Below are 25,278 nucleotides of genomic sequence, written 5' to 3' on the forward strand. Positions count from 1 at the left end.
CCGAAAGTGGTAGTGCCCATCGGGGGTGGAGAAGGCGGATCGTTCCTGGGCGCCGGGGGTGAGCCTGATCTGCCAGTACCCAGCGGTGAGATCAAAAGTGCTTAGGTAGCGGGCGGCCCCTAAGCGGTCGATCAGCTCGTCTGCCCGTGGCAGGGGGTGGGCATCGGTCTTGGTGACTGCGTTTAGGCCCCTGTAGTCCACACAAAAGCTGAGTTCCGGGGGGGTGCCGGGGGCGGCGGCCTTCGGCACCAAGACCACAGGGCTGGCCCACCGGCTGTCGGATGGCTCGATGACTCCGAGGGCGAGCATCTTGGAGACCTCCGTTTGTATGCAGGCTCGGACCCGGTCGGGCACTCTGTAGGCGCGGTGTTGCACAGGGGGGCTGTCCCCGGTATCCACGTTGTGGACGCACCAGGGGGTCACCCCGGGCGTGAGAGAGAAGAGGGCAGCGAAGGGTTGCAGCAGCTGCCGGCAGTCATGGCGCTGTTCTGGGGTCAGGGTGGTGGAGAGTTTGACGCCCTCCATGGAGCCGTCTTGGTCCGAGGACCCCAGGGGGTCGGGTAGGGGCTTGGAGTCGCTTTCGCCCCCATCGTCGGTAGCCAGCAGCAGGCTCAGTTCGGTTCGGGCAAAGTGGGGTTTAAGCCGGTTGGCGTGTAGGACCCGGAGGGGGTTCCTTGGGGACTCCATGTCGACCAAGTAGGTGACGGGGCTCTTCTTCTCAACCACCTTGAAGGGCCCGGTCCATTTGTCCTGAAGGGCGCAGGGGTCCACGGGCGACATGACCCAGACTTGCTGGCCCAGCTCGAACTCGATGGTCGAGGCATTTTCGTCATACCAGCGTTTCATGTCTTCCTGGCTGGCTTCGAGGTTGGCTTTTGCCAGGGCCCGGAACTTCCGAGTCTGGTTCCGCAGGGTCAAGAGGTACCTGTAGACGTCGGGGGGGGCATCTTGGACGCTCGCCTCCCAGCCCTCTTTGACCAGGCTGAGGGGCCCTCGGACGGGGTGCCCATACAACAGTTCGAAGGGGCTGAAGCCCAGGGATTTCTGTGGAACCTCTCGATAGGCGAACAGGAAGCATGGCAGCAGGATGTCCCATCTCCTCCTCAGGGGCTCTTCCAGGCCCTTGATCATTCCTTTCAAGGTTCTGTTGAACCGCTCGACCAGTCCGTTCCCCTGGGGGTGGTAAGGGGTGGTGAACTTGTAGGTGACCTCACATTGTTGCCAGAGGGATCTCATGTATTTCGAGATGAAGTTCGTACCCCTGTCGCTCACCACTTCTCGGGGGAACCCCACCCTGGAGAAGATGCCCATCAGGGCCCGGCCCACCACTGGAGCTGTCACAGTTCGGAGGGGGATGGCCTCTGGGTATCGGGTGGCGTGGTCGACCAGTACCAGGATGAAGCGGTGGCCCAGGGCGGTTCGGGGGTCGAGGGGCCCCACGATGTCGATCCCTACCCGTTCGACGGGGTGTGGACGGCTGGCAATGGTTGGAGGGGGGCCTTGACTCGACCCCCAGTCTTCCCGCTGGCTTGGCAGGTCTGGCAGGACCGGCAGTGGTGGTCCACGTCTCTCCGCATTCGGGGCCAATAAAAATGGGTCACCAAGCGGCTGTAGGTCTTGTCTCGCCCGAGGTGTCCGGCGAGGGGCACGTCATGCGCCAGGTTCAGGAGGAACTCTCGGAATCGGAGGGGAACCACCAACACACGGCCGGCTCCTAGTTCGGCGACTTTCTGTTCGCTATATAACAAGTCATTGTCCCAATAGATCCAGTGGGTTCCCGTGGGGTCCCCCGTGGCCTGGGCGGCCGCTTGCTGTCGGGCCCCCTTGAGGGACGGGCAGGCCTTCTGCTCTTGTTGGAACTGTTCGCGGGTGGGGCCCCCGTCGTGGCGCCACTGGGCCAGCTCGGGGATCTCGCTGAGGGAGGCGGCCTCATCGGGGGAAAGTTCGGATGGCCCGGCCGCATCGTCAGGCTCCTCCGTGCGGGAGGAGGGTGGCAGTTCTGGACCCGCAGGCTCGACGGGGGCCGCTGCAGCGGCTGGTTGGGCGGTCATGGACCGGGTGGTGGCGCAGGCCCATTCGGGCAGCCCTAGCATCCCCAGATGCTCTCGGCGCTCCACCTGGGCCCAGGGGGAGCTCTCCAGGTCGTTCCCCAGGAGGCAGTCCACTGGAGCGTCGTCGCGGACAGTTACTTTCAGGGTGCCTGACACTCCTCCCCACTCGAAGGGGATCCGGGCCATCCGGCACATGCTTTCGGTGTTGTCCGCGGTCCTGACAGGGCATAGGACATGCGGCAGGATCTGTTCGGGGGTCACCAGGTGGCAGCGGACAGCGGTCACACTGGCCCCAGTGTCACGGAGGGCTTCAGCCCGTTGCCCATTGATGGTGACCACCTGCTGGTACTTCTGGGTGTTGCTCGGGATGGGGGCTCGGGGCACCATTTCTCGGGTGCCCAGGCATACGAGTGACATGGCAGCCGGTTCCCACTCGGGGGACCCGACGTCGCGGTTTTCCCCCTCTTCTTCTCCTTCCCCCAGGGCTGCGGCGGCTATTTGTCGGGGAGGGGGCCCAGCTGTCCCGTTTCGTCGGTTCATGGGGCAGGCCGGGTCGCTCGCATAGTGGCCTGTCTGTTGGCAGCCGAAGCAGGTCACTGTTGGTCTGGGTCCAGGCCTGGCGATGGGGGTCCCCCTACGGACCAGGGTCGGGGACGTGTGGTTGGCAGCTTGGCCTCGTGGCGGGCTTCGGGGCGGCCCGGCCGGGAGTTCTCGACTGCGGTGGGACCCTCCTCCTCCGCCCCGCTGGCGAGGAGGTCCCGTGGTACTCCGTTGGTAGTGCCCCACGGGGTTCCGGGGGCCCGGGTGTTGACCCATCGGTCGGCTTCGGCGGCGAGCTTCCGGGGCTCGGTCAGTTTGCTGTCAAGGAGGTGTTGCCTTAGTTCGACAAAGCAGTTGTTGGCGAGGTGCTCCCAGACAATGAGGTCGAACAGTTCGTTGTACGAGGTGACCTTGCTCCCTCTTATCCACCCTTCAAAGGCTCTGCTGAAGAAGTCCACGTATTCGACCCATGTGGTACCGGGGAGCTTCTTGCAGTCCCGGAAGCGCTGCCGGTACATCTCGGCTGATAGTCCGTAGCGGGTGAGTAGGGCCTCTTTCATGTGGTCGTACGAGGTCATCACCGCGTCGGGGAGTTGCAGCAGGGTATCCCGGCCCTCGCTGAGGAACCTCCCCCATAGGCCGGCACCCCAATCCTTCCGGGGTACCCGATGGGAGGTCATGGCTACCTCGTATGCTCGGAACCATTGCTGGATGTCGTCGTTTTTATAGTACTCCTTGACGACATCCTTGGGGATATGAACCTTTGGCTTGGTCAGTGGCAGAGCGTCCCGGGATCCGGGGGTGCTGGTCTCCCCCGTTTTGGATTTCAGTTCGAGTTCCTTGAGGCCCCTCTCGTGCTCGAGGGTTAGCCGTTTCTCTTCTAGTTCTCGATGCCGTTTCTTTTCTTCGATTTCCTCCTGCAGCCGTAGTTGCTCCAAGGCCAACTTTTTCTCCGCCAGCAGGAGTTCACCGTCCAGCCGGAGTCGTGCGAGTTCCAATTTGTGTGTCCGGACCCTCTCCCGTTCTCGCATTTCTTCGTGGGATAGGCCGGCTTCCGGGATGCTTCGTCCCCCATCTGCCGGGGTCATGGTCGGCGGCAGGTTTTCGTCCCGGGCCGAGGTCCCTTCGCCTTGGGGTGGAGTGGCCTCGGATTCTGCCCAGGCTTTCAGGGCTTTCTGCATTTCTTCCTTGGTGCCCAATCCTGTGGTTGGGATCCCTTTGCCCTTGCAGAATTGTTTCAATTCTTTGTGGGTGTATTCTTCCAACCTTTCTTGCTGGAAGGTTGCGGCCACGGTTGTTTCTTGGCTGCTCATGGTTCTCTTTCTTTTTCCGTCTTGTTAGGCAGCGGGTGCGTTACTTGCCTGTACGATTGCGTCTGGCTCGGATCCCGTCGCTGGCCACCAAATGTTGGAGGGAGGACCACCGGGGAGTCAGGGGGCCCACTCCGGGGCACCTTCCTACCGCAAAGTTATAGCCGAGCGCTGCTGAGAAGCCTCCTAGGAGAGGTCTTTCTCCTATGATCGTACTAGGCCTAGTAACACCACCACACAGGACTCTGTATCAGTTGCTTATCTAGGTACTTTATCAATAGTGGCACATTCGAAATATTTACAGGGGGATCGAGAGATCCAGAAAGAGTCTCAATGTTTTTGTAGGGACAGGGTAGCGGGACAGTCTTAGTACCAGCCAGGTACGGGGAAGCTCTGCGCCAGACCTTGCGTTAGGCCGAAGGTGGCTCCGGGGATCGGAGCGGCAGGTGCTGGTCTCAAAGCAACTCGGACGTGGAGAGCCGCGACGGTGTCTGCAGGGCTCGGGTTGTAGTTCCGCTTGGGTCGAGCCGCGACACAGTCAGCAGGGCTCCGGTGGTAGGTCCGCTTCGGTCGAGCCGCGACGAGGTCAGCCAGGCTCTGATGGCAAGTTCAACAAGGTCGGGCCGCGACAGCGTCAGCAGGGCCCCAAAGGTTCGTGAAGGTCTTTAAGCACGGTGGAGCCGCGACGTAGTCAGCAGGGCTCAGAGCGTGGTTCCAGGATGAGTCTTTCTCCGTAGGGTCAGCCGCGATCCGATCAGCAGGGCTCTTTACTCCGGGATACAACTGCTGTCCTGTTGCAGGGTCGCCCCAGATATAGGTCTGGAGCCCTTTGATGTCCGGACCCTTGCGCCCGGGGGGGCGGAGAGGCCGGGTCGGGAGCGGCCAGATGCTCAGCAGGAGAGGCGCCAGGCCCAGGAGAGCTGTGGGGCGATCGCACCTAGGTGTGGGGGGGTCCCATCGATACTGCCCTCCGCCGGGAGTGGGGAAGTGTTCACGTGGTACCCCCTGGCCAGTTGTTGGTGCCTTGATGTCGGGGCTTGCTGGGGCCGAGGCTGGGTTGAGCGGGGTCACGTAGGCTGGTGCGCAGAGTCACGTACAATCCAAAATGGAGGAGCCCCGAGGTGCAGGGGACCTCGTGCGACTTGGCGAGGGGGAACAGGACCACGCCACGAGGCCGGCTCCAACACCATCTTATTTCAACATTGCAGTAATGGTCAAGGAAGCCAGTAGCATTTATAGAATACCGGATGGACACCCGCATCACCTAAAAAGTGGAGTCCCAAAAGATATCTGCAGGTGTAGATGCGTTACTTGGTGTTAACCAATATATGTAATCCACGTAGGCCTTCAATCAAATAAAATGTAGATTCCAAACAACCACAGCAGGTGTTGACGTGACTTTGGACATCCTCTCAACAGCGGATGGCACAGAAGTGACTGGGCAAAGTATGATCCACGGCTACAAAAGGCATACAGTAAACTGCAACAGTCATGCCCTTCACTGTGGTGAGATTCCATTTCAACATAAAAGTACATCCTTTAACTTGGAAAGGCCCTAATTTCAAGCGATAAAATTGTCTCACTAGAGGGACAGGAAAAAACATACAAGTTTCCGCAGGGCTCAGGAAATATTATCAAACAACCACGAGCACATTCCATCATAAGATATTGTATAGCTGTGGTCAGTAAGAAACTCAAGCAAAACACGCTTCTAGGATCAGGAAAATTAGGTATCTGCAAACTGTTTTCACAACTCTTTGCCTAAGCTAAATTACTTCCCATATGCGCCCCACTCCTTACACCTGTCCTGCAAAACACAAGGCTGGTGCACCACTTATCTGCACCACTTATACAACTGGAAGCCAGGTGCTTCTGTAAGCACCATGCCTGGTGAACAAGACCAACCGAGGTACTGCCTGGTCTGGTGCATATTTGTACCAGGAATTGCATCTGTTACCACTGATGATGAGAGGGAGTGAGAGATTCGAGTGGGGGAGACAGTGTTCCCAAGTAGACTATATTCAGCAACAAATGCCTGCTCCAGTGCTAAAGGCTCGAGCAGAAGGCGAGGGCCAATAACGGCCTCCACAGCCCACTGTGGCAGACTACAAAGTTATTAGAATATTGTCCTTACATTTTTTTTTTTAAATCACACATCTCAGAAGCTTTCATCTCTGCTGTTATCAGTGCGCCTTCTATGCTGTTCATTCTTCTACTGTGTTCTCTCCCCCACAGCCTCTGTCGCCCTCACTCCTCTGCAAAACTACCCTTTTAGTGAGGCAGGAGAGAAGAGAGAGGGAGTCAGAGGATGTGAAATGCAGCATTGACATGTTGATAGTGTGGTTATGCTGGTGTTTGTGACCTGCTGCTGAGCCCATGTCTTGGTTGGAGGTCCCAACATCTCAGTTTTCTAATTAACCGTTACTGCCCGCACTGTCAGATAACAATGCTTGCAATAATAGCTGTTAATAACTCTTAGTTAAGGGCCCGGGCCGCGGGCAAAGACGTATAACAGGGGGGTCATTAAGAGTAGTTATTGGCCTGCAGGTAAAGGAAACAAGGCTATTGGAATCCTTAATATTTTTGTTTAAATGATCGTAGAAGGAGCAATTTCATAACGGAAGACTGGGAGTAACACACAGCTCCGTTCTCCGGCAGCGCTCTCTCAGCCACTCCAGGACTAGCCTGTTGGCACCGCTGTCTGGACTCCGCCCTTCGATAATAAAACAACAGAATTACAATCAGTCAAAAAACAGGGGGCCACAGCGCACTGGAGGGACACTGGGACCTGAAAAATACCCCCTCAGCTGAACTATAACAAGGGCTATAGCCAGCAAAGGGAGAGGTCTGATTGGCTGACCAGCTCCCAGCGTTCCATTCAGGGTGCCAATACGATTTAAACTGATTGAAAATGTAATTATACAACATTATGACCCCTTGCTGAATATCCTGAAACTCTGTAACCTGTATCAGCATCTCACATACAGCTTCCGGCTGCGATTTACAGATTTTATAATGACTGCTCTATAACTTAATTATTCGGGTAATTACAAAAGAATGGTTATGTTACATTCCCAGTAAAGTAGCATGCAATGCTGTACGTGTGTGTGTGTGTACAGTCACAAGTACAGACACCCATCCAAGCAGGGCAAACCAGAATTCAGTTAGTTTGATTGAGTATAATAGGTCAACATACAATGTTTGGAATTACTACTCGACATACAAACACGTGGACTGCCATGCGTTGTCAATTTAGGAGTACATTGACTTTTCCAACATTGTAATATTCTGCGAGCATATGAAAGTCAATGAGAACAGAAGGCCTCGGCCAATGGCATTGTCTTCTATCATGTCATGGAAGACCCCATAGCTTAACATATGTCGAGTAATGTGCAGCGAGTTCCTTTTTATGCTTTACTAAACAGTACTTATTGCCCATATGAATTTCGTCTGATATTCTAGATTTCCAACAACAGCAAATAGCAAACGCATCATCCTCATTATGATAATACCTCTCTACTTATAGAGCACTCGGTGAAACAGCATTTCAGCTTTAAATCACAGTAAACGTTGTGAAGCACTGAACACTCAGTGGTACTCATTTTATTCAGCAAGGAAGGATGTACTGACTGGACCTAATAAATATGTTACATTTGCTAAACTATTAACTAAACTTCTGCATGTAACTTTGTTTCCAATCATTAACCACCTTGGCACGTTTAATGCAGTTCCTACTAGCAAATTGCTTAAAATCGGGCTCTATTATGCAAATTCACATCAGGAGAATAATTCCTCCTGCTGTCTGTGTATAACAAAAACAACTACCAGGGCTAGTGGGCCCGCGAGGACCATACATTAAAAAGCACGGATTTATTTATTATTATTACTTCTTAAATATGAAACACAAAGGGTTTAATCTGATATAACATCCAGGCGTTTTTTTCCAAGTATAAAAGAAACGGAACAATTGCATTTAAAAAAAAAAATCATTTACAATGCAATGGTCTCGCCTTTTGCATAAGTTGGAGCTATTGGTATTGTAAATGACAAACTTTTTTATTTATGGGTTGGTTTTGAAAACAGATAAATAAATGGCATAGTCATTTACAATGCCAATAGCTTTAGCTCTCGCAAAGGCGAGACCTATTGCATCTATACACACACACACAGACACCGAGCCCCACACACAATCCTTTGGTGAATATGTAGTGTTGGAAGGGGTCCACAGGGGGCACAGCGGTGGGGAAACGAGTGGGACAGAGGGCAAAAGGGGCACAAAAGGGAAAAAAAACGAGTGGCGCAGAAGGGCACAGAAAAACGAGAGGAACAGAGGACAGAAGGGCACAAAAAACGAGGAAAAACGAGTGGCACAGAGGGCAGAAGGGCACAAAAAACGAGTGGAACAGAGGGCACAAACAACGAGAGGAGCAGAGGACAGAAAGGCACAAAAAAAGAGTGGGAAACGAGTGGCACAGAGGGCAGAAAGGCACAAGAACGAGTGGCACAGAGGGCAGAAGGGCACAAAAGACGAGAGGAGCAGAGGGCAGAAAGGCACAAAAAAACGAGTGGAACAGAGGGCAGAAGGGCACAAAAAAGAGGGAAAAACGAGTGGCACAGAGGGCAGAAAGGCACAAAAACGAGTGGCACAGTGGGCAGAAGGGCACAAAAGCGAGAGGAGCAGAGGGCATAAAGCAACAAGAAAAGAGGGAAAACGAGTGGAACAGAGGACAGAAATGCACAAAAAAGAGGGAAAAACGAGTGGCACAGAGGGCAGAAAGGCACACAAACGAGTGGCACAGAGGGCAGAAGGGCACAAAAGAGCCACACACCGACCAACACACACACAATCCTTTGGTGAATATGTAGTGTTGGAAGGGGTCCACAGCGGCGGGGAAACCAGTGGGACAGAGGGCTAAAGGGGCACAAAAGGGAAAAAAACGAGGGGCACAAAAAAACGAGAGGAACAGAGGGCAGAAAGGCACAAAACACGAGGGAAAAACGAGTGGCACAGAGGGCAGAAGGGCACAAAAAAACGAGTGGAACAGAGGGCAGAAAAAACGAGAGGAGCAGAGGGCAGAAAGGCACAAAAAACAAGAGGGAAAAACGAGTGGAACAGAGGGCAGAAAGGCACAAAAACGAGTGGCGCAGAAGGGCACAAAAGACGAGAGGAGCAGAGGGCAGAAAGGCACAAATAACCTGCCTCGGTGAGGAATCAAGCTGGGCGTGCGGGGGATGGTCCTCTCGTTCTCCGGATGAAGCTGAAGCGCCAGCTCCAGGACATGCAGCCGGACCCCTACTCCGCGGCCCTGTAGAAAACAGCGCGTGCAAGAGATGCCATGAGCGAAAGACTCGCCACGGCGTGCGCGCAACACTCACCCAGTCTGTCTGTGATTGGCTGCCCATGTAGCAGGCGGATAGTGATCGGCCCATGCGTGCTGCTGGGGTCTTGCAATTTGACTGTGACCAGGGGGAGTCACGCGCCTTCCGGGAACCCGCCAGGTAGGACTTAAACAAAACAAACCCAAGGAAAGAAGCATGGAGGGTCCGGAGCAGCGGAAGCAGCAGCGGAGGGGGTGAAGAGCATCACCGGAGAAGGGCAGTCCAACAGTAGGTGAGTGCAAGGGGGAAGAAACAGAAAATTATATTTGGGGAGGGTGAAAGGGACCTGCCGCCAAAACTATTGTTGCCGTGATGCCTCTCAAGGGAGACAGACCTGAGCACGAGCCGATTCTGGTTGTGCACAGGTCTGTCTCCCTTGAGAGGCATCACGGCAACAATAGTTAATCGTTGGCGGCAGCGCTTCGCGCTGCAACGCCAGCGAGACCTAAAAAGTAGTGCAATTCATGCAAGCCCCAGTACGCTGCTCTTGAACGGTGACTAGTTTTCCAGAAATGTCTAGGTTTTTTTTGTTTCCCTTTGAATTCCAGGGCTCAAATACTGTAGCTACCCGCACACCAAAAATTCAGTCTATATTGCAAGGTATCATTTTTATTTTTATAATGTATGATTTACTCTTTTTTTTCCCCAGGCCATAACCCTACCAACACAAGTGGAGTACTGTATATTATCAGGAAAATGTTGGCGCTGGTGGGTAGTTGAACTTTAGTTTTTTCCTGCAGATTCCACATTTTTCCATCTTAGACATATAATGAAATTCTATTTTGTGAAGCAAAGTTTCCCAATTGCAGGGCATTCTGGGTAAACAAAAAAAAGTTAGTTGCTTCTACACAAATTATGCCATCATCAACTCTCAAGGACCTATTATTGTCCGAAATGTCTGGGGTTGGTAGATTTCTTTGAGTGCCCACTTACAATGGGGCCAAGTATGACCCTAACATAGAAGTCTGTCTTGTCCAAACATCATTGCCTCTCTTCTTATGGTTATGTTTTTTCACCTTTGTTTTCTTGTTCGATATCCCTGCTCCCACAGGTGGGTACCATTATCATCTGAGAAGTGTGGAGACGCAAACAATAGGACATTTGTCATTATCTACTGACTTTTTCCACATATTTGGCTGCCAGTTGTCTGTGCTTAAAAAAAGAAGAAACGCCTCCAGAATTCGGAATGGTACAAATAACCACTAGCCATAAATTCAGATACTTGGGTACATTTAAAAAGTGCATAGGTTTTCTTTATTCACATGTTTTAATTAGTATACATTTCATTATGAAGTGGTTTCGGGTTCCGGGTTCAGAATGTTTGAATTCAAAACGTCAGTGGTCGGAGTGGGGACCAGTCAATCCGGGTCTTCCAACTCACTCAGGGGTAGAAAACGGTTGCTTAGTTGTAAGGTAGTTGGATCAGTTAAGGTAGGGGGGTTGGTTAGCTCATGGCATGACTTTTTCTGAATCAGATGCCAGCCTCTCCTGACCGGGACATCAGAGTTTAATTGCGGGTTGGAAAAGCGCAAAGGCAGAACCAATATACCGTCCATTGATGCGCCTTTTTCCCCCAGGGCGTGACGGATACAGCCAGCTCATGTGGGGTTGTTAAAATTCCCTATTTTGCAATCACCCAGAGATGTTTTATTGGACTGGCTTATCCAGCCCACCCTTCGGGCCATTATAATTACTTTTGCCAATATCTGGGTGGGGGCTGATGAACGTTCACCCTGGATGCCAGCCAGTGAACTACTTTATTCTTGAGTAGAGCGTAGTTTTCCTGTGTGTCCTTTCTCAAGAGATGTACATCCATCAACACAACAATATAAGGTGTGAACGCAGGAGGCAGTTGTATGGTAACATTAGGGGGGTGGTGAACTTAAGGGGTGATTTGGGGTGTGCCAAGAGCTGCTGCTGATATTGAGTTAGGGTATTTTCTCTGAGTAATCAGCTGGGCTGTAACAGAAGATAGCCAACTGGGATTGCCCTCGGTTGTACAAGGTGGTACAATTTCATGCTAAGTACAGGCACTCAAGGGCGATTTTAGTAAGGCTGTTGATGGAGTCTGGACCTGAGAGGATGTTCCAGCTACTAAGTTGCCATTGGCACCACTTAAAAGAGTTCTAGTGCCTGTATTCGGCATAGTTCTGGGAAAGTCATTGAGCAAGCTGCTAATGCTTGAGTGTAGGTTATCCACAGACCCTTTTAACGTTCCCACTATTTGCTCCAGTTCAGTTATCTGAGTATCAAAGTTATTTAAAGCTGCAGAGATCTTGATTTCAGGATTTTAAGAAGTGCCGTAAGGGAACCCACTAATGTGTCCTGCCCACAAGCTGTGAAATTGTCGAGTGCAGGTGTGACTGGAGCCTTCCTATGACCGGTAATAGCCTTCCTAGTTGGTTTGGCGGGGAAAGGCTGACCGGGATAAATGTTTTGTGTCGGGCACTCGTTTTACAAAGTTTATCAGAACATTTCAGTGTGGTGCCACTGGATGTGGGATGTGGAGCCTGGGTGCTGGAAGGGCCAGTCAAAGGGGCTTCGGTGGTAGAGGGAAGCGTAGGGGATGAACTGGTAAGGATATTAATAGTCTGCACCCCCCTCGATTTGAGCGTCTGTATCTTGTGTTATTGCACGGTGGTTGACCGCCAGCTCTATTTCGACGCTGCTGATCACATCCGATAGCACCCCCACGACCTGGTTCAAAAAGGACAATATAGATTTGCTGGCTCTCAGCCTTTTATCAGCCCCATTAGTAGTTTTCACCTTTCTCTTCCCCATGCTCCAGAGTCTAATTGCCTTTGATCTACAGGTCAAACTAACAAGTTACGCAGGGAAGTACAATTCCCAGAGTACTGGAGGGCCACAGAGGCAAGTAATATACCACAGCAGCATGCCCAACTCACCGTCACCAGGGTCCGGAGTCCAGAAGTAAGCGGGGTGGCCCAATCCAGTCTCTCTCAGTCTCTTCCAGGTGATGACGTCAGGAAAACCGGGGAGCCTGGAGCTAGTGGTTCTCTCCCCTGATGTGGTAGGTTACGGTGACCTTCCCCGAGAAGAAGTCAGTGAAAATGAGAGAGGCACAGTGTTTTTAAAAGGCACTACTCCCTCAAGTGTTCTTGCGGAGCTCAAAAAGCAAATTTCAGGGGGGTCTCCCAGCCCAGCCTCTTCTGGGCTAAGACGGGCCCGTCTTGGGCCCGTCTTGGCCCGGTCTTGGCCTGGTCTTGGCCTGGGCCAAGCACGCGCCCGTACCCCGCTGTGGGACGCCTTGCTTGTTTTTATGGCGCTCCGGTACCTTTGCAGGTCGTCACTGCCCCTCTTGCAGGCCGGCAAGGAAATGATCACCTGGTGCGGCAGGCATGTGAAAGAGGCTTCCTGGGTATGGAATGATTTTGGACGACCTTCAAATACTCTATATCTGTGGCAAGAAGAGTCTCCCCAACATACACCTTTTATAGATCAGCCTTTACAGAAAAAAAACTTACAGATGAAAACCTTCTTGCTAATTTCTCTTTTTTCCTAATAACTTTCACTATTTTGTTTATTTCATTGTGTAGTTTCTGTGGGAAAACTTGTGTGATCCACAGATTCTCCCTTGCTTTATTTAAATTGTTGTTTAGTTTTTACAAATCTGTAGCTTTGTAGCTTTTTGGGTTTACTCTTGGGTTCATAACCTCCTTCCTTACAAGTTTCAAGTTGGGAGAAGCTACACAATTAAGAAATAATGACCAACATTTAGAAAATTAAAACAAGCATTGGCATAGCCAATAGGTCTTGCCTTTGGGAACTCATAAGTGTTTAGCCAGAGATATTGACTTTACCTATGTCTTTAAGCTGTGCTGTACAGGAGTCTGCAGCATGCTGAAAAGTTATAATAAAGAAGTGACAGAAGCATTTTTGTTACCTTAAATATGACCAAAAAACATTATGTACAACTGAACGACCATATTAAAAAAATTGTATTTGCCTGTCCCAATGGTTGCTTGTTGTGTGTTTTTTTGTTATGGAGGGGCATAAATAACAGGAGGGTGAAGGTCAGTCAGTTAGTAAGAGTGAGTGAGAGAGAGTCAGTCAGTCAGTGAGAGTGAGAAAGTCAGTCAGTCAGTGAGTGAGTCAGTCAGTGAGAGGGAGAGTCAGTGAGAGAGTCAGTGAGAGTCTGTCAGTGAGAGAGAGTCAGTGGGAGTGTCAGTGAGATAGAGTGAGTAAGTCAGTGAGAGAGTGAGTCCGTGAGAATGAGTCAGTGAGAGTCTATCAGTGAGAGTGAGTCTGTCAGTGAGAGTCTGTCAGTGAGAGTGAGTCAGTCAGTCAGTGAGAGTGAGTCTGTCAGTCAGTGAGAGAGAGTGGGAGAGACTTTCAGTGAGAGTCTGTCAGTCAGTGAGAGTGAGTCAGTGAGTAAGTCTGTGAGTGAGAGTGTGTCTGTGAGTGAGAGTGAGTCTGTCAGTCAGTGAGAGAGGGAGAGTCTGTCAGTGAGAGTGAGTGAGTCAGTGAGAGAGAGTGGGAGAGTCTGTCAGTGAGAGTGAGTAAGTCAGTCAGTGAGAGAGTGAGTCAGTCAGTGAGAGAGAGTGAGTCAGTCAGTGAGAGAGAGTGGGAGAGTCTGTCATTGAGAGTGAGTCTGTCAGTGAGAGTGAGTCTGTCAGTCTGTGAGTGAGTGAGTCTGTCAGTGTGAGTGAGTCTTTCAGTGAGAGAAAGTCTGTCAGTCAGTGAGAGAGAGTCTGTCAGTGAGTGAGTCAGTCAGTGAGTGAGAGAGAGAGAGGGGGAGAGTCTGTCAGTGAGCGTCTGTCAGTCAGTGAGAGTTAGTCAGTGAGAGTGAGTCAGTCAGTCAGTGGGAGAGTCAGTCAGTGAGAGAGTCAGTCAGTGAGAGTGAGTCAGTCAGTCAGTGAGACTGAGTCAGTCAGTCAGTGAGAGTGAGTGAGTCAGTGTGTGAGAGTCAGTGAGAGAGAGAGAGAGTCTGTCATTGATAGTCTGTTAGTGAGAGTGAGTGAGTCTGTCAGTGAGCAAGAGTGAGTCTGTCAGTGAGTGAGAGTGAGTCTGTCAGTGAGAGTAAGTCAGCCAGTCAGACAGTAAGAGAGAGTGGGAGAGTCTGTCAGTGAGAGTCTGTCAGTCAGTGAGAGTGAGTCAGTCAGTGAGAGAGAGTCTGTCAGTCAGTCAGAGAGAGTGTCAGTCAGTGAGAGAGTGAGTCTGTCAGTGAGTGAGTCAGTCAGTCAGTGAGACAGAGTGGGAGAGTCATTGAGAGAGTCTGCTAGTGAGAGTGAGTCAGTCAGTGACAGTCTGTCAGTGAGAGTAAGTGAGTCAGTCAGTCAGTGAGAGAGTGGGAGAGTCAGTGAGAGAGTTTCAGTGAGAGTCTGTCAGTGAGAGTGAGTCAGTCAGTGAGTGGGAGAGTCAGTCAGTCAGTGGGAGAGTCAGTCTGTGCGTGAGAGAGAGTGGGAGAGTCGGTCAGTGAGAGTGAGTCAGTCAGTGAGTGAGAGTGAGTCAGTCAGTGAGTGAGAGTGAGTCAGTCAGTGAGTGAGAGTGAGTCAGTCAGTGAGTGGGAGTGAGTCAGTCAGTCAGTGAGAGTGAGTGAGCCAGTCAGTGAGTGAGAGAGTGGGAGAGTCAGTCAGTGAGAGAGGGGGAGAGTCAGTGAAAGTCTGTCAGTGAGAGTGAGTCAGTCAGTGAGTGAGCGTGAGTCAGTCAGTGAGAGAGTTAGTGAGTCAGTGAGTGAGAGAGAGTGGGAGAGTCAGTCAGGGAGTGAGAGAGAGTAGGAGAGTGAGTCAGTGAGAGTCTGTCAGTGAAAGTGAGTGAGTCAGTCTGTCAGTGAGAGTCTGTCAGTGAGAGAGAGTGAGTGAGTGAGAGAATGGGAGTGTCAGTCAGTCAGTGAGAGAGTGAGAGTGGGAGAGTCTGTCAGTGAGAGTGAGAGAGTCAGTGTGAGTGAGAGTCTGAGAGTCAGTGTGAGTGAGAGAGTCAGTGTGAGTGAGAGTGTCAGTGAGAGAGTCTGTGAGAGTGTGATAGTCAGTGAGAGTGAGTCAGCCATTAATGCAAGGCATTTGAAGTTAAGGTGAGTACTCTAAAGCTCAACTTTCATTGTGACAATGGTTCGAATATAAAACCTGTACATGTTTGCAGAGTTTAACGATTTGTGACTATTCGTAATGCTCTGAGGATACTACATTATTATATAATATTATAAAACAGAATGGAAAACGGGAGTGAGGTCATTGTTTTACTTGGAAAAGTCGTGCCCCCTTGCACTGCAAAGCCCACTAAAGACCGGGGCTTATTAATGTGACACTTAATGGTGTCACTAACATATTGAGATCTGTTTACTCAGCGAACAGACACTTGAGAGTTTTTAAGACTTTTAGCCTCTCTAGTACACAGTCGTTTATGTCCAACTTCTCAGATAGACTTTTTTTTTTAAAACAATAGTATCTGTGGGAGTCATGTCATGCATACACAATCTGAAACTGCTTGTTTTAGGGAACAAAATCAAGTAAGCTGTTCAAGTTGTTAATATTGTAAGTTTATGTATACAATATAGCAAGTAGTTTAAAGGCTGCAGTGATCAGCAAACGTTTTACCAACCTGGCTGATTATGAAAACGTTTAAAAAAGCATGTGTTTGCTGGCTTGGGAGTGGTGCGTGCGTGTGTGCGTGCGCGCGCAGTCTGCTCTTTTTCGAAGCACATATTTGTGCTTGTGATGCGCTCCTGCAAGGTGGATGCCGCCACAAGCACGAGTATATGCTTCGAAAAAGAGCAGAATGATGGCTAAAGGTCTCCTATGCAGCGCATGCATGCTGCGTAGGTGAGACCTAAAAACAGTGGTAAAAAAGCAAACCAATCCCACGCTGCTGATTCTGATAGCTGGGAAGAAGTAGCACAACAAATGTTTTGCTGATACCAGTTTTAGGAAAAAACTCACACTTTCTCACACACTACTTTTTTCTATTTTTTCTGATAAAAACAATATTTTCCTAATATTGTTGCCTTTTTTTCACTGGCCCATTCAGGGAAATCTACAAACCTTTGGTACCTTAACAAACACTACATGGTGAAGAAAAGTAGTCTGTATATGATATGGAGCGTAAATGTTATAAAGGCTTACGCTAGAACTGCCCCAAATGTCAAGAAAGGTTTCAGCCTGAGGAAGGGGGTGTTAACCATCAGTACTTAAAGGGGCAATTATAAATGTGAAAAGTTTACTTGTTGCAGTTTGTACTTTACACAGACTGCAGCTGTGGCTTTCTGTACAGCACAGTACACCCATCTGTATAACTCCTAGTGCATGGACTGTGGTCATTTAAAAGGATAGGACCACATACCCAGCGCATGCCCTGTGGGAACTGTCTGGTAGATAAGCCATACAGTGAAATATTCCTACTCCTAGGACATTAACTATTACACTAACCCATGGCATGGCCTTAAACCTTGCTCTGTACACAAAAAATCCTGATTATAGTACTCGTAGGACACAACCAGTGACTGTGATATCTGGGTGCCTTGCAAACGAGATGACCCCTGGTAATGCTCTGCGCGTAGTGTCTGTGCACACTGGAGTGCAGGCTGGCTGCAAGGCATTGCCCTTGGTCACTGTCTGTACACAGCACCAATATCTAGAATAGTCTGTGAACACAAATGGCCTTAGCTCATGACTGCCCTGTAAGCAATACCCACAAGGCACAGTCGGTGATAAATATATGGCCAAAATAGATTTTACGCAGGGAGTAAATATAATATCTTTCAATTCTTTCTTTATTTGATTGTGTACGTATTTGCTATGTTACGTTTTCATGTTATGAAATTACCAACCCTTTTGAGATCCCACTGAAAGCTGCTGTGATGTTTCTAAATTATGTTATGAGGCGTTTCTGATTGAGGCATTTATTTAGGCTTTGTTTAAATGTATTATCTTTTCTTGTTTTTAGAGAGGGGAGAACGTACCCAAGGTCCTTGTCTTCACAGAAGATGGTCTGTTCTTGGGTGCTTGGAACACCTCATCAATTGAAATGCCCCATGGTATATTTTTCGCCAACAATGTCACTCACCAGTCAGTGTGGATAACAGATGTTGGAAAAGGTAATGCCTCGTAAATACATCCTTAACATGCTAATCAGTGGCTTTGAAATACCTGTCATTGGCAATTTGCCGAATTAATGAAATGTCTATTTAAATGTGCTGTTGGTGAAAATTGCTTTTTCACCAACTGCACATTTAAAATAGACATTTGGTGCCATTATGGTGCCGAACGTTGGTGCCTGGTATTGTTGTTGACTACTGACTAAGCACACAGATCTCTGAGTAACACAGGATCTCATTGCATGCTTCAGAAATCTGAAAACATTGATGCTTGAGATGTACTTATTCTGTACATTGTAGAAACATGTGCCAGTTGTCTTCTGAATAAATTCTGTTGATATTTAAGATCTGCATAAGGATGTGAGTCCAAGGTGTCTCTCTAAAATACCATATTCTCACTCTTACGGAGGCATTTTGAGTATGTGAAACACTACTAAGTCACATGGTACTGAAGAAATTCACCAATTTGCTGGTGGGAATGTCCACCTATGTCTGTCCTGTATCATGGGCCTATTTCACAAAGGGACCAATTAACAACTATGAAAGCCATAAATAAGCCAAGAGTACTGCAAATGGGTAACTCAGTTACAATTCACTAAAGTTACACTCACATATACTACAGTAGTACTACAGCCCAACCCGTCAGGTGAAAGGATCTGGATATTTATGTTAGTCGCTGTGTTGTTGTTCATTTAAATTCCGTTTTTATTAGTTTTCACATTCGCTTTAAATAAAAGCAAACACACCATGCAATACATTTACAATAATTATATTCTTAAGTACAATTTCTCGATTAGAATGGCATGTTCCTAAAATACTTTTAAGACTATTAATATTAAACCATTGGCTTAATTCCTCTGAGTGGTACATTAAGCTTAATGCTGCTGCAGGTTTTTTGCATTCGGAGTTCAAATATATTTTTCGTAATTAGCAATTCCTTAGGGTCTTTTTTAGTGGGGCAGATTAAAATTAATATCATGACTCACTTGGCCGCATAAGCCACGTATATGATTTGTCGTTGAGCTTTTCTTACGGCAGTCCAGGCTCATCTCAAGAGGAAGCTCCACTGTAGGAATCTGTCGCTTCATATAAACTTGCTTTTGTATAGCAGTTGGAAATGCCTTTTTGAGATGGATTTACATAGAATTGATAATCCGCATCTAACTTTGGATGGGAGGTTGTTGGAAGGCGGACCCCGAGGAGTCGGCGAGACCACCAAGGGGGGCCCTCACACTGTATGAAGTAGCCGAGCGCTGCCGAGAAGTCTCCTGAGCGATCCTTCTCCTATCACGTACTAGCCCAGTAACACTACCACACAGGACTCAAGGAGGTTGTCTCAAGACAAGCAATTCTTTATCAGCAATAAAAAGGTTACGAGGTCAATATTTACACGAAGGGATCGAGGGATCCACCAAAAGTCTCAGTGTCTCTTTGGAAGGGTAGGGGTAGCGGGACAGTCTTTGGCAGGAGTGCGGTACGAGGGTACCTGGGGCCCAGTTCTTATCCTCAGCTGGAGGACCTCCGGATCTCGGAGGGGTCGAGCCGCGACGGCGTCAGCAGGGCTCCGAGGGAGGTTTCAGCGAGGTTGGGCCGCGACAGCGTCAGCAGGGCTCCGATGTTCCAGGTGGCTTCAAAGTGTTCACAAGAAGGAGCCGCGACGCAGTCAGCAGGGCTCGTGATGGTTCCGACAAGAGTTCTTCTCCGTAGGGTCAGCCGCGATTCAATCAGCAGGGCTCTCGACTCCGGGATACAACTGCCGATCTGTGGCGGGGTCGCCCCAGATATAGGTCTGGAGCCCTTTGATGTCCGGACCCAGGCGCCCGGGGGGGGTGGAGAGGCCGGGTGGAGGTGGCCAGACGCCCAGCAGGAGAGGCGCCAGGCCCAAGGGAGTTGCAGGGCGATCACACCTCGAGAGGGGAGGACAGTTGGGGGTCCCATCGATACTGTCCTCCGCCGGGGGCGATGAATGGTTCCTGCGGCACCCCCTGGCCAGTTCGTGGTGCCTCGATGTCGGGGCTTCGCTGGGGTCGAGGCCGGGTTGAGCGGGGTCACGCTGGCTGGTGCACAGAGTCACGTGGATGCCAACAAGATGGCGGAGCCACGAGGGGTATGCGACCTCGTGCAGCTCAGGATGAAGCGCCTCGGTGCAATTCAGAAGGGTGGCCCGTGAAGGCCGGGGCGGGGAACGGGCACAATCCACGGGGTTAAGGACCACGCCACGAGGCCGGGTCCAACATGCGTCCCCCCCAGCCGAAGGCATGGAGAGTCACCCATCTCCTTGGGGATTCTCCTCGTCAAGGCGGAAGAAGCGGGACAGGCCGTCGGCGTTGGCGTGGTCATTGCCGGGCCGGTGTTCAACGTCAAAGTCCATCCCTTGTAGCGAGATGGACCACCGCAGCAGCTTGGGGTTCTCGCCCCGCATTTGCATTAACCACCGCAGGGGCCGGTGGTCGGTCTGGACCCGGAAGTGGGTACCGAAGAGGTAGGGCCGGAGCTTCTTGAGGGCCCACACTACAGCGAAGGCCTCACGCTCGATGGTGCTCCATCGTTGCTCCCGGGGCAGTAGTCGTCGGCTGATGAAGGCCACTGGTCGGTCGAGTCCCTTTTCATCGGCTTGGGACAGGACGGCCCCGATCCCATACTCGGAGGCGTCCGTCTGCACCACGAACTCCTTATTGTAGTCAGGGGCCTGCAGCACCGGGGCCGTACACATTGCTGTCTTTAGGGTGTCGAAGGCTGCTTGGCAGCGGGGTGTCCAGTGCACCTTCTTGGGCTGCTTTTTGGACGTTAGCTCTGTGAGGGGGCCAACAATGCTCCCATAGTCCCGGATAAACCGCTGGTAGTATCCGGTGAGACCCAGGAAGGCCCGGACAGCTGTCTGGGTAGTGGGGGGTTCCCAGGCCTGGATGGCATCTATTTTCGGTTGGAGAGGGGCCACCTGCCCGCTCCCCACTTGATGGCCCAGGTAGGTCACGGATCCGTGGCCGATCTGGCATTTGCTGGCCTTGATTGTGAGCCCGGCCCGCTGGAGGGCGGCCAGGACGGCTTTAATGTGAAGGAGGTGCTCTGCCCAGTGGTTGCTGTACACGGCAATGTCATCTAGGTAGGCCGCGCTGAAGGCCTCAAGCCCGGCCAAAACCTTGTTCACCAGTCTTTGGAAAGTGGCCGGGGCGTTCTTCATTCCGAAGGGCATCACCCGAAAGTGGTAATGCCCATCCGGGGTCGAAAAGGCGGATCTTTCTTGGGCGCCGGGGGTGAGCTGGATTTGCCAGTACCCGGCGGTGAGGTCCAGCGTGCTCAAGTAGCGAGCGGCCCCTAGGCGGTCGATGAGTTCGTCGGCCCGGGGTATAGGGTGGGCGTCCGTCTTGGTCACTGCATTCAGGGCTCGGTAGTCCACGCAGAATCGTAACTCTGGGGGGTGGCCAGGAGCTGCGGCCTTTGGCACCAGGACGACAGGGCTGGCCCACGGGCTGTCGGAGGGTTCGATGACCCCCAGGGCCAGCATCTTCGTTACTTCGGCCTGGATGCATGCCCGCACTCGGTCGGGTACTCGGTAGGCTCTGTGTCGCACGGGGGGGGGGCTCTCCCCGGTGTCGACGTCGTGGACGCACCAGTGGGTCACCCCCGGGGTGAGGGAGAAGAGGGCTGCGTAGTCCCGCAGCAGTTGCTGGCAGTCGTTGCGCTGTTCCGGAGTCAGGGAAGAGGCGAGTTGGACACCTTCGATCGATCCATCATGGACGTTGGACTGCAAGAGGTCGGGCAGGGGCTCGGAGTCGTCCTCGCCCCCCTCGTCGGTCGCCAGTAGCAGGCTCAGTTCGGTCCGGGCAAAGTGGGGTTTTAGCCTGTTAGCATGTAGGACCCGGAGGGGGTTCCGGAGGGACTCCAGGTCGACCAGGTAGGTGACGGGACTTTTCTTCTCCACTACCTTGAAGGGCCCGGTCCACTTGTCCTGGAGGGCGCCGGGTTCAACCGGGGCCATGACCCATACTTTCTGACCTGGCTCGAATTCTATGGTAGAGGAGTTCCGATCGTACCACCGCTTCATGTCCTCCTGGCTGGCCTCGAGGTTGGCTTCGGCCATGGCTCGGAACTTGCGGGTCTGGTTTCGGAGGGTCAGGAGGTATCGGTAGACGTCAGGAGGGGCGCCTTGGGGCTTCATTTCCCAGCCCTCCTTGACTAGGCTGAGCGGTCCGCGGACCGGGTGTCCATACAATAGTTCAAACGGGCTGAACCCCAGGGACTTCTGCGGGACCTCCCGATAGGCAAACAGGAGGCACGGCAGCAGGACATCCCATCTCCGCCTGAGGGGCTCTTCCAGGCCCTGGATCATTCCCTTTAATGTTCTGTTGAACCGCTCAACCAGTCCGTTCCCCTGAGGGTAATAGGGGGTTGTGAACTTGTATGTGACCCCGCACTGCTGCCACAGGGACCGCATGTATCTGGAAATAAAGTTTGTGCCTCTGTCGCTCACCACTTCGCGGGGAAATCCCACTCGGGAGAAGATCCCCATTAAGGCCCGGCCTACCACGGGGGCCGTTATAGTTCTTAGCGGGACCGCCTCCGGGTACCTGGTGGCGTGGTCCACGAGGACCAGGATGAAGCGGTGGCCCAGGGCGGTCTGGGGGTCCAGGGGCCCCACGATATCGATTCCGACCCGTTCGAACGGGGTCCTGACGGCTGGAAAGGGTTGGAGGGGGGCCTTGACCCGACCCCCCGTCTTCCCGCTGGCTTGGCAGGTCTGGCAGGACCGGCAGTGGTTGTCCACGTCTCTCCGCATCCGGGGCCAGTAGAAGTGGGTCACCAGACGGCTGTACGTTTTGTCTTGCCCCAAGTGTCCGGCGAGGGGCACATCATGTGCCAGGTTGAGCAGGAACTCCTGGAAGCGGAGGGGGACCACCAACACTCGGCTGGCCCCGAGTTCTGCCACTTTTTGCTCACTGTATAGCAGGCCCTCGGCCCAGTAGACCCAGTGGGTGCCGGTCTGGTCCCCGTTGGTTTGGGCGGACGCTTGTTGGCGGACCCCTTCGAGAGTGGGGCAGGACTGCTGCTCTTGTTGGAACTGCTCCCGGGTGGGGCCCCCTTCGTGTCGCCATTGTGTCAGCTCTGGTAGGGCGCACGGGGAAGCCATCTCTTCGGGGGAGGATTCACTAGGTCCAGGGTCGGTGTCCGCCTCCTCCTCGCTGCTGGCGGGAGGGGGTGCGCGCCCCTCGGGCTGGGCGGCCCCGGAGGCCGAGGATGAGCGGGGGGCCCGGGCGGTCATGGACCGGGTGATGGCGCAGGCCCAGTCAGATAGTCCCAGCATTCGAAGGTGCTCTCGTCGCTCTACTTGAGCCCAGGGGGAACTCTCCAAGTCGTTCCCCAGGAGGCAGTCGACAGGGGCGTCGTCGCGTACCGTCACCTTCAGCAGGCCCGTCACCCCTCCCCACTCGAAGGGGACCAGGGCCATCTGGCACAGGCTTTCACTGTTGTCGGCCGTCCGGACGGGGCACAGCACATTCGGTAGAATCTGTTCAGGGGTCACCAGGTGGCAGCGGACAGCGGTGACACTGGCGCCGGTGTCACGAAGGGCTTCGGCCCGTTGTCCATTGACCGTGACCTGCTGCCGGTACTTCTGGGTGTTGCTTGGGATGGGGGTGCAGGGTACCATTTCTCGGCTACCCAGGCAGACCAGGGACATGGCTGCCGGCTCCCATTCAGTGGTCCCTCGGTCGAGGGTCTCCTCTTCCTCTTCTCCTTCTCCCAGGGCGGCGGCCGCCAGCTGTCGGGGCGGGGGCCCGCCGGCCCCGTTTCTTCGGTTCAGGGGGCAGACCGGATCGCTGGCATAGTGTCCGGTTTGTTGGCAGCCGTAGCACGTTACTGGTGGCCGTGGTCCGGGTCTGGCCGGGGGCGCCCCCCTTCGGGCTAGGCTCGGGGAGAGTTGTTGCTGCGGTGGCCCTCGAGGGGGGCTCCTGGGGGCCCCGGCGGGAGGGTCTCGGTTCCTGTTCGGCCCTCCCCCTCCACCGCGTTGGCGGGGAGGTCCGGCGGGGTTCCTCTGGTACTCCCCCATTGAGTTCCGGGGGACCCGGGAGTTGACCCATCGATCGGCCTCGACGGCGAGTTTTCGCGGGTCAGTCATTTTGCTGTCGAGGAGGTGCTGTCTCAGTTCCACGAAGCAATTGTTGGAGAGATGTTCCCACACGATGAGGTCGACCAGCTGCCCGTAGGTGGTTACTTTGCTACCTTTGATCCACCCTTCTAGGGCCCGACTGAAAAAGTCCACATATTCCACCCAGGTGGTACCCGGGATTTTCTTGCAGTCTCTGAACCGCTGGCGGTACATTTCCGTGGTTAGCCCGTAGCGGGTGAGCAGGGCCTCCTTCATGTGATCGTAGGAGGTCATCACCTCCTCCGGCAGCTGGAGCAGTGTGTCTCGACCCTCACTCAGGAACCGCCCCCACAGGCCCGTGCCCCAGTCTTTTCGGGGCACCCGATGAGAGGCCATGGCCACCTCGTAGGCCTTGAACCATTGTTGGATGTCGTCATTCTTGTAGTACTCCTTGACGACCTCTTTTGGGATATGTACCTTGGTCTCGGAAGGCGGTAGAGTGTCTCTAGTACTGGGGGCGTCGGTCCCTCCGTTCTTGGCCTTGATTTCGAGCTCCTTGAGACTGCGCTCGTGCTCAAGGGTCAGTTTCTTTTCCTCCAACTCCCGGTGTCGTCTCTTCTCCTCTATCTCCTCTTAAAGCCGTAGCTGCTCTAGGGCCAGTTTCTTTTCCGCCAGCTGGAGTTCGCCGTCCAGCCGCAGTCGTGCGAGCTCTAGCTCGTGGTTCCGGACCTTCTCCCGCTCTCGTATTTCTTCTTCAGAGAGGCCGGTTTCTAGGCTCTTTCTTCCTCCGGTCGCCGGAGTCAGTGCGGTTGATGTGGTCTCAGTCAGGGGTAAGGGACCTTCTTCCTGGGAGGGGCCTGCCCCGGCCTCCAGCCATGACCTCAGAGCTTTCTGCATCTCCTCTTTGGTCCCTAGGCCGGTGGTTGCAATGCCTTTGTCTTTGCAGAACTGTTTTAACTCTTTGTGCGTATATTCTTCCAGCCGTTCGGGCTGGAACTCCATTGTCGCGTTGTTTTCCTGGCTGCTCATGATTACTGTTCGTTTGGATGGGTAGCTAGTGGGTACTGGCTGGTACGTACTGCGTTCGGCTCGGATCCCGTCGCTGGCCACCAAATGTTGGAAGGCGGACCCCGAGGAATCGGCGAGACCACCAAGGGGGGCCCTCACACTGTATGAAGTAGCCGAGCGCTGCCGAGAAGTCTCCTGAGCGATCCTTCTCCTATCACGTACTAGCCCAGTAACACCACCACACAGGACTCAAGGAGGTTGTCTCAAGACAAGCAATTCTTTATCAGCAATAAAAAGGTTACGAGGTCAATATTTACACGAAGGGATCGAGGGATCCACCAAAAGTCTCAGTGTCTCTTTGGAAGGGTAGGGGTAGCGGGACAGTCTTTGGCAGGAGTGCGGTACGAGGGTACCTGGGGCCCAGTTCTTATCCTCAGCTGGAGGACCTCCGGATCTCGGAGGGGTCGAGCCGCGACGGCGTCAGCAGGGCTCCGGCGTACAGTTCGTGGAGAGCCGCGATCCAAACAGCAGGGCTCTCAAGATGGTTTCTGCTCAGCTCGAGCCGCGACGTCGTCAGCAGGGCTCCGAGGGAGGTTTCAGCGAGGTTGGGCCGCGACAGCGTCAGCAGGGCTCCGATGTTCCAGGTGGCTTCAAAGTGTTCACAAGAAGGAGCCGCGACGCAGTCAGCAGGGCTCGTGATGGTTCCGACAAGAGTTCTTCTCCGTAGGGTCAGCCGCGATTCAATCAGCAGGGCTCTCGACTCCGGGATACAACTGCCGATCTGTGGCGGGGTCGCCCCAGATATAGGTCTGGAGCCCTTTGATGTCCGGACCCAGGCGCCCGGGGGGGCGGAGA

At 52.8% G+C, this 25,278-nt stretch overlaps 1 protein-coding gene across 2 annotated transcripts in view; it reads left to right on the top strand.

Annotated features, from left to right (window-relative positions):
* NHLRC3 (NHL repeat containing 3) overlaps positions 1 to 25,278 on the top strand; it is a 165,058-nt gene that overhangs the window by 58,249 nt on the left and 81,531 nt on the right. For both annotated transcript variants that reach the window (XM_085621765.1, XM_085621766.1), the window contains exon 3: positions 17,180 to 17,330. In XM_085621765.1, coding sequence (XP_085477891.1) covers positions 17,180 to 17,330 — 151 coding nt within the window. The remainder of the gene's footprint in view (positions 1 to 17,179; positions 17,331 to 25,278) is intronic.

The sequence above is a fragment of the Triturus cristatus genome, chromosome 8, assembly GCF_964204655.1.
Source record: "Triturus cristatus chromosome 8, aTriCri1.1, whole genome shotgun sequence".
NCBI lineage: Eukaryota > Metazoa > Chordata > Amphibia > Caudata > Salamandridae > Triturus > Triturus cristatus.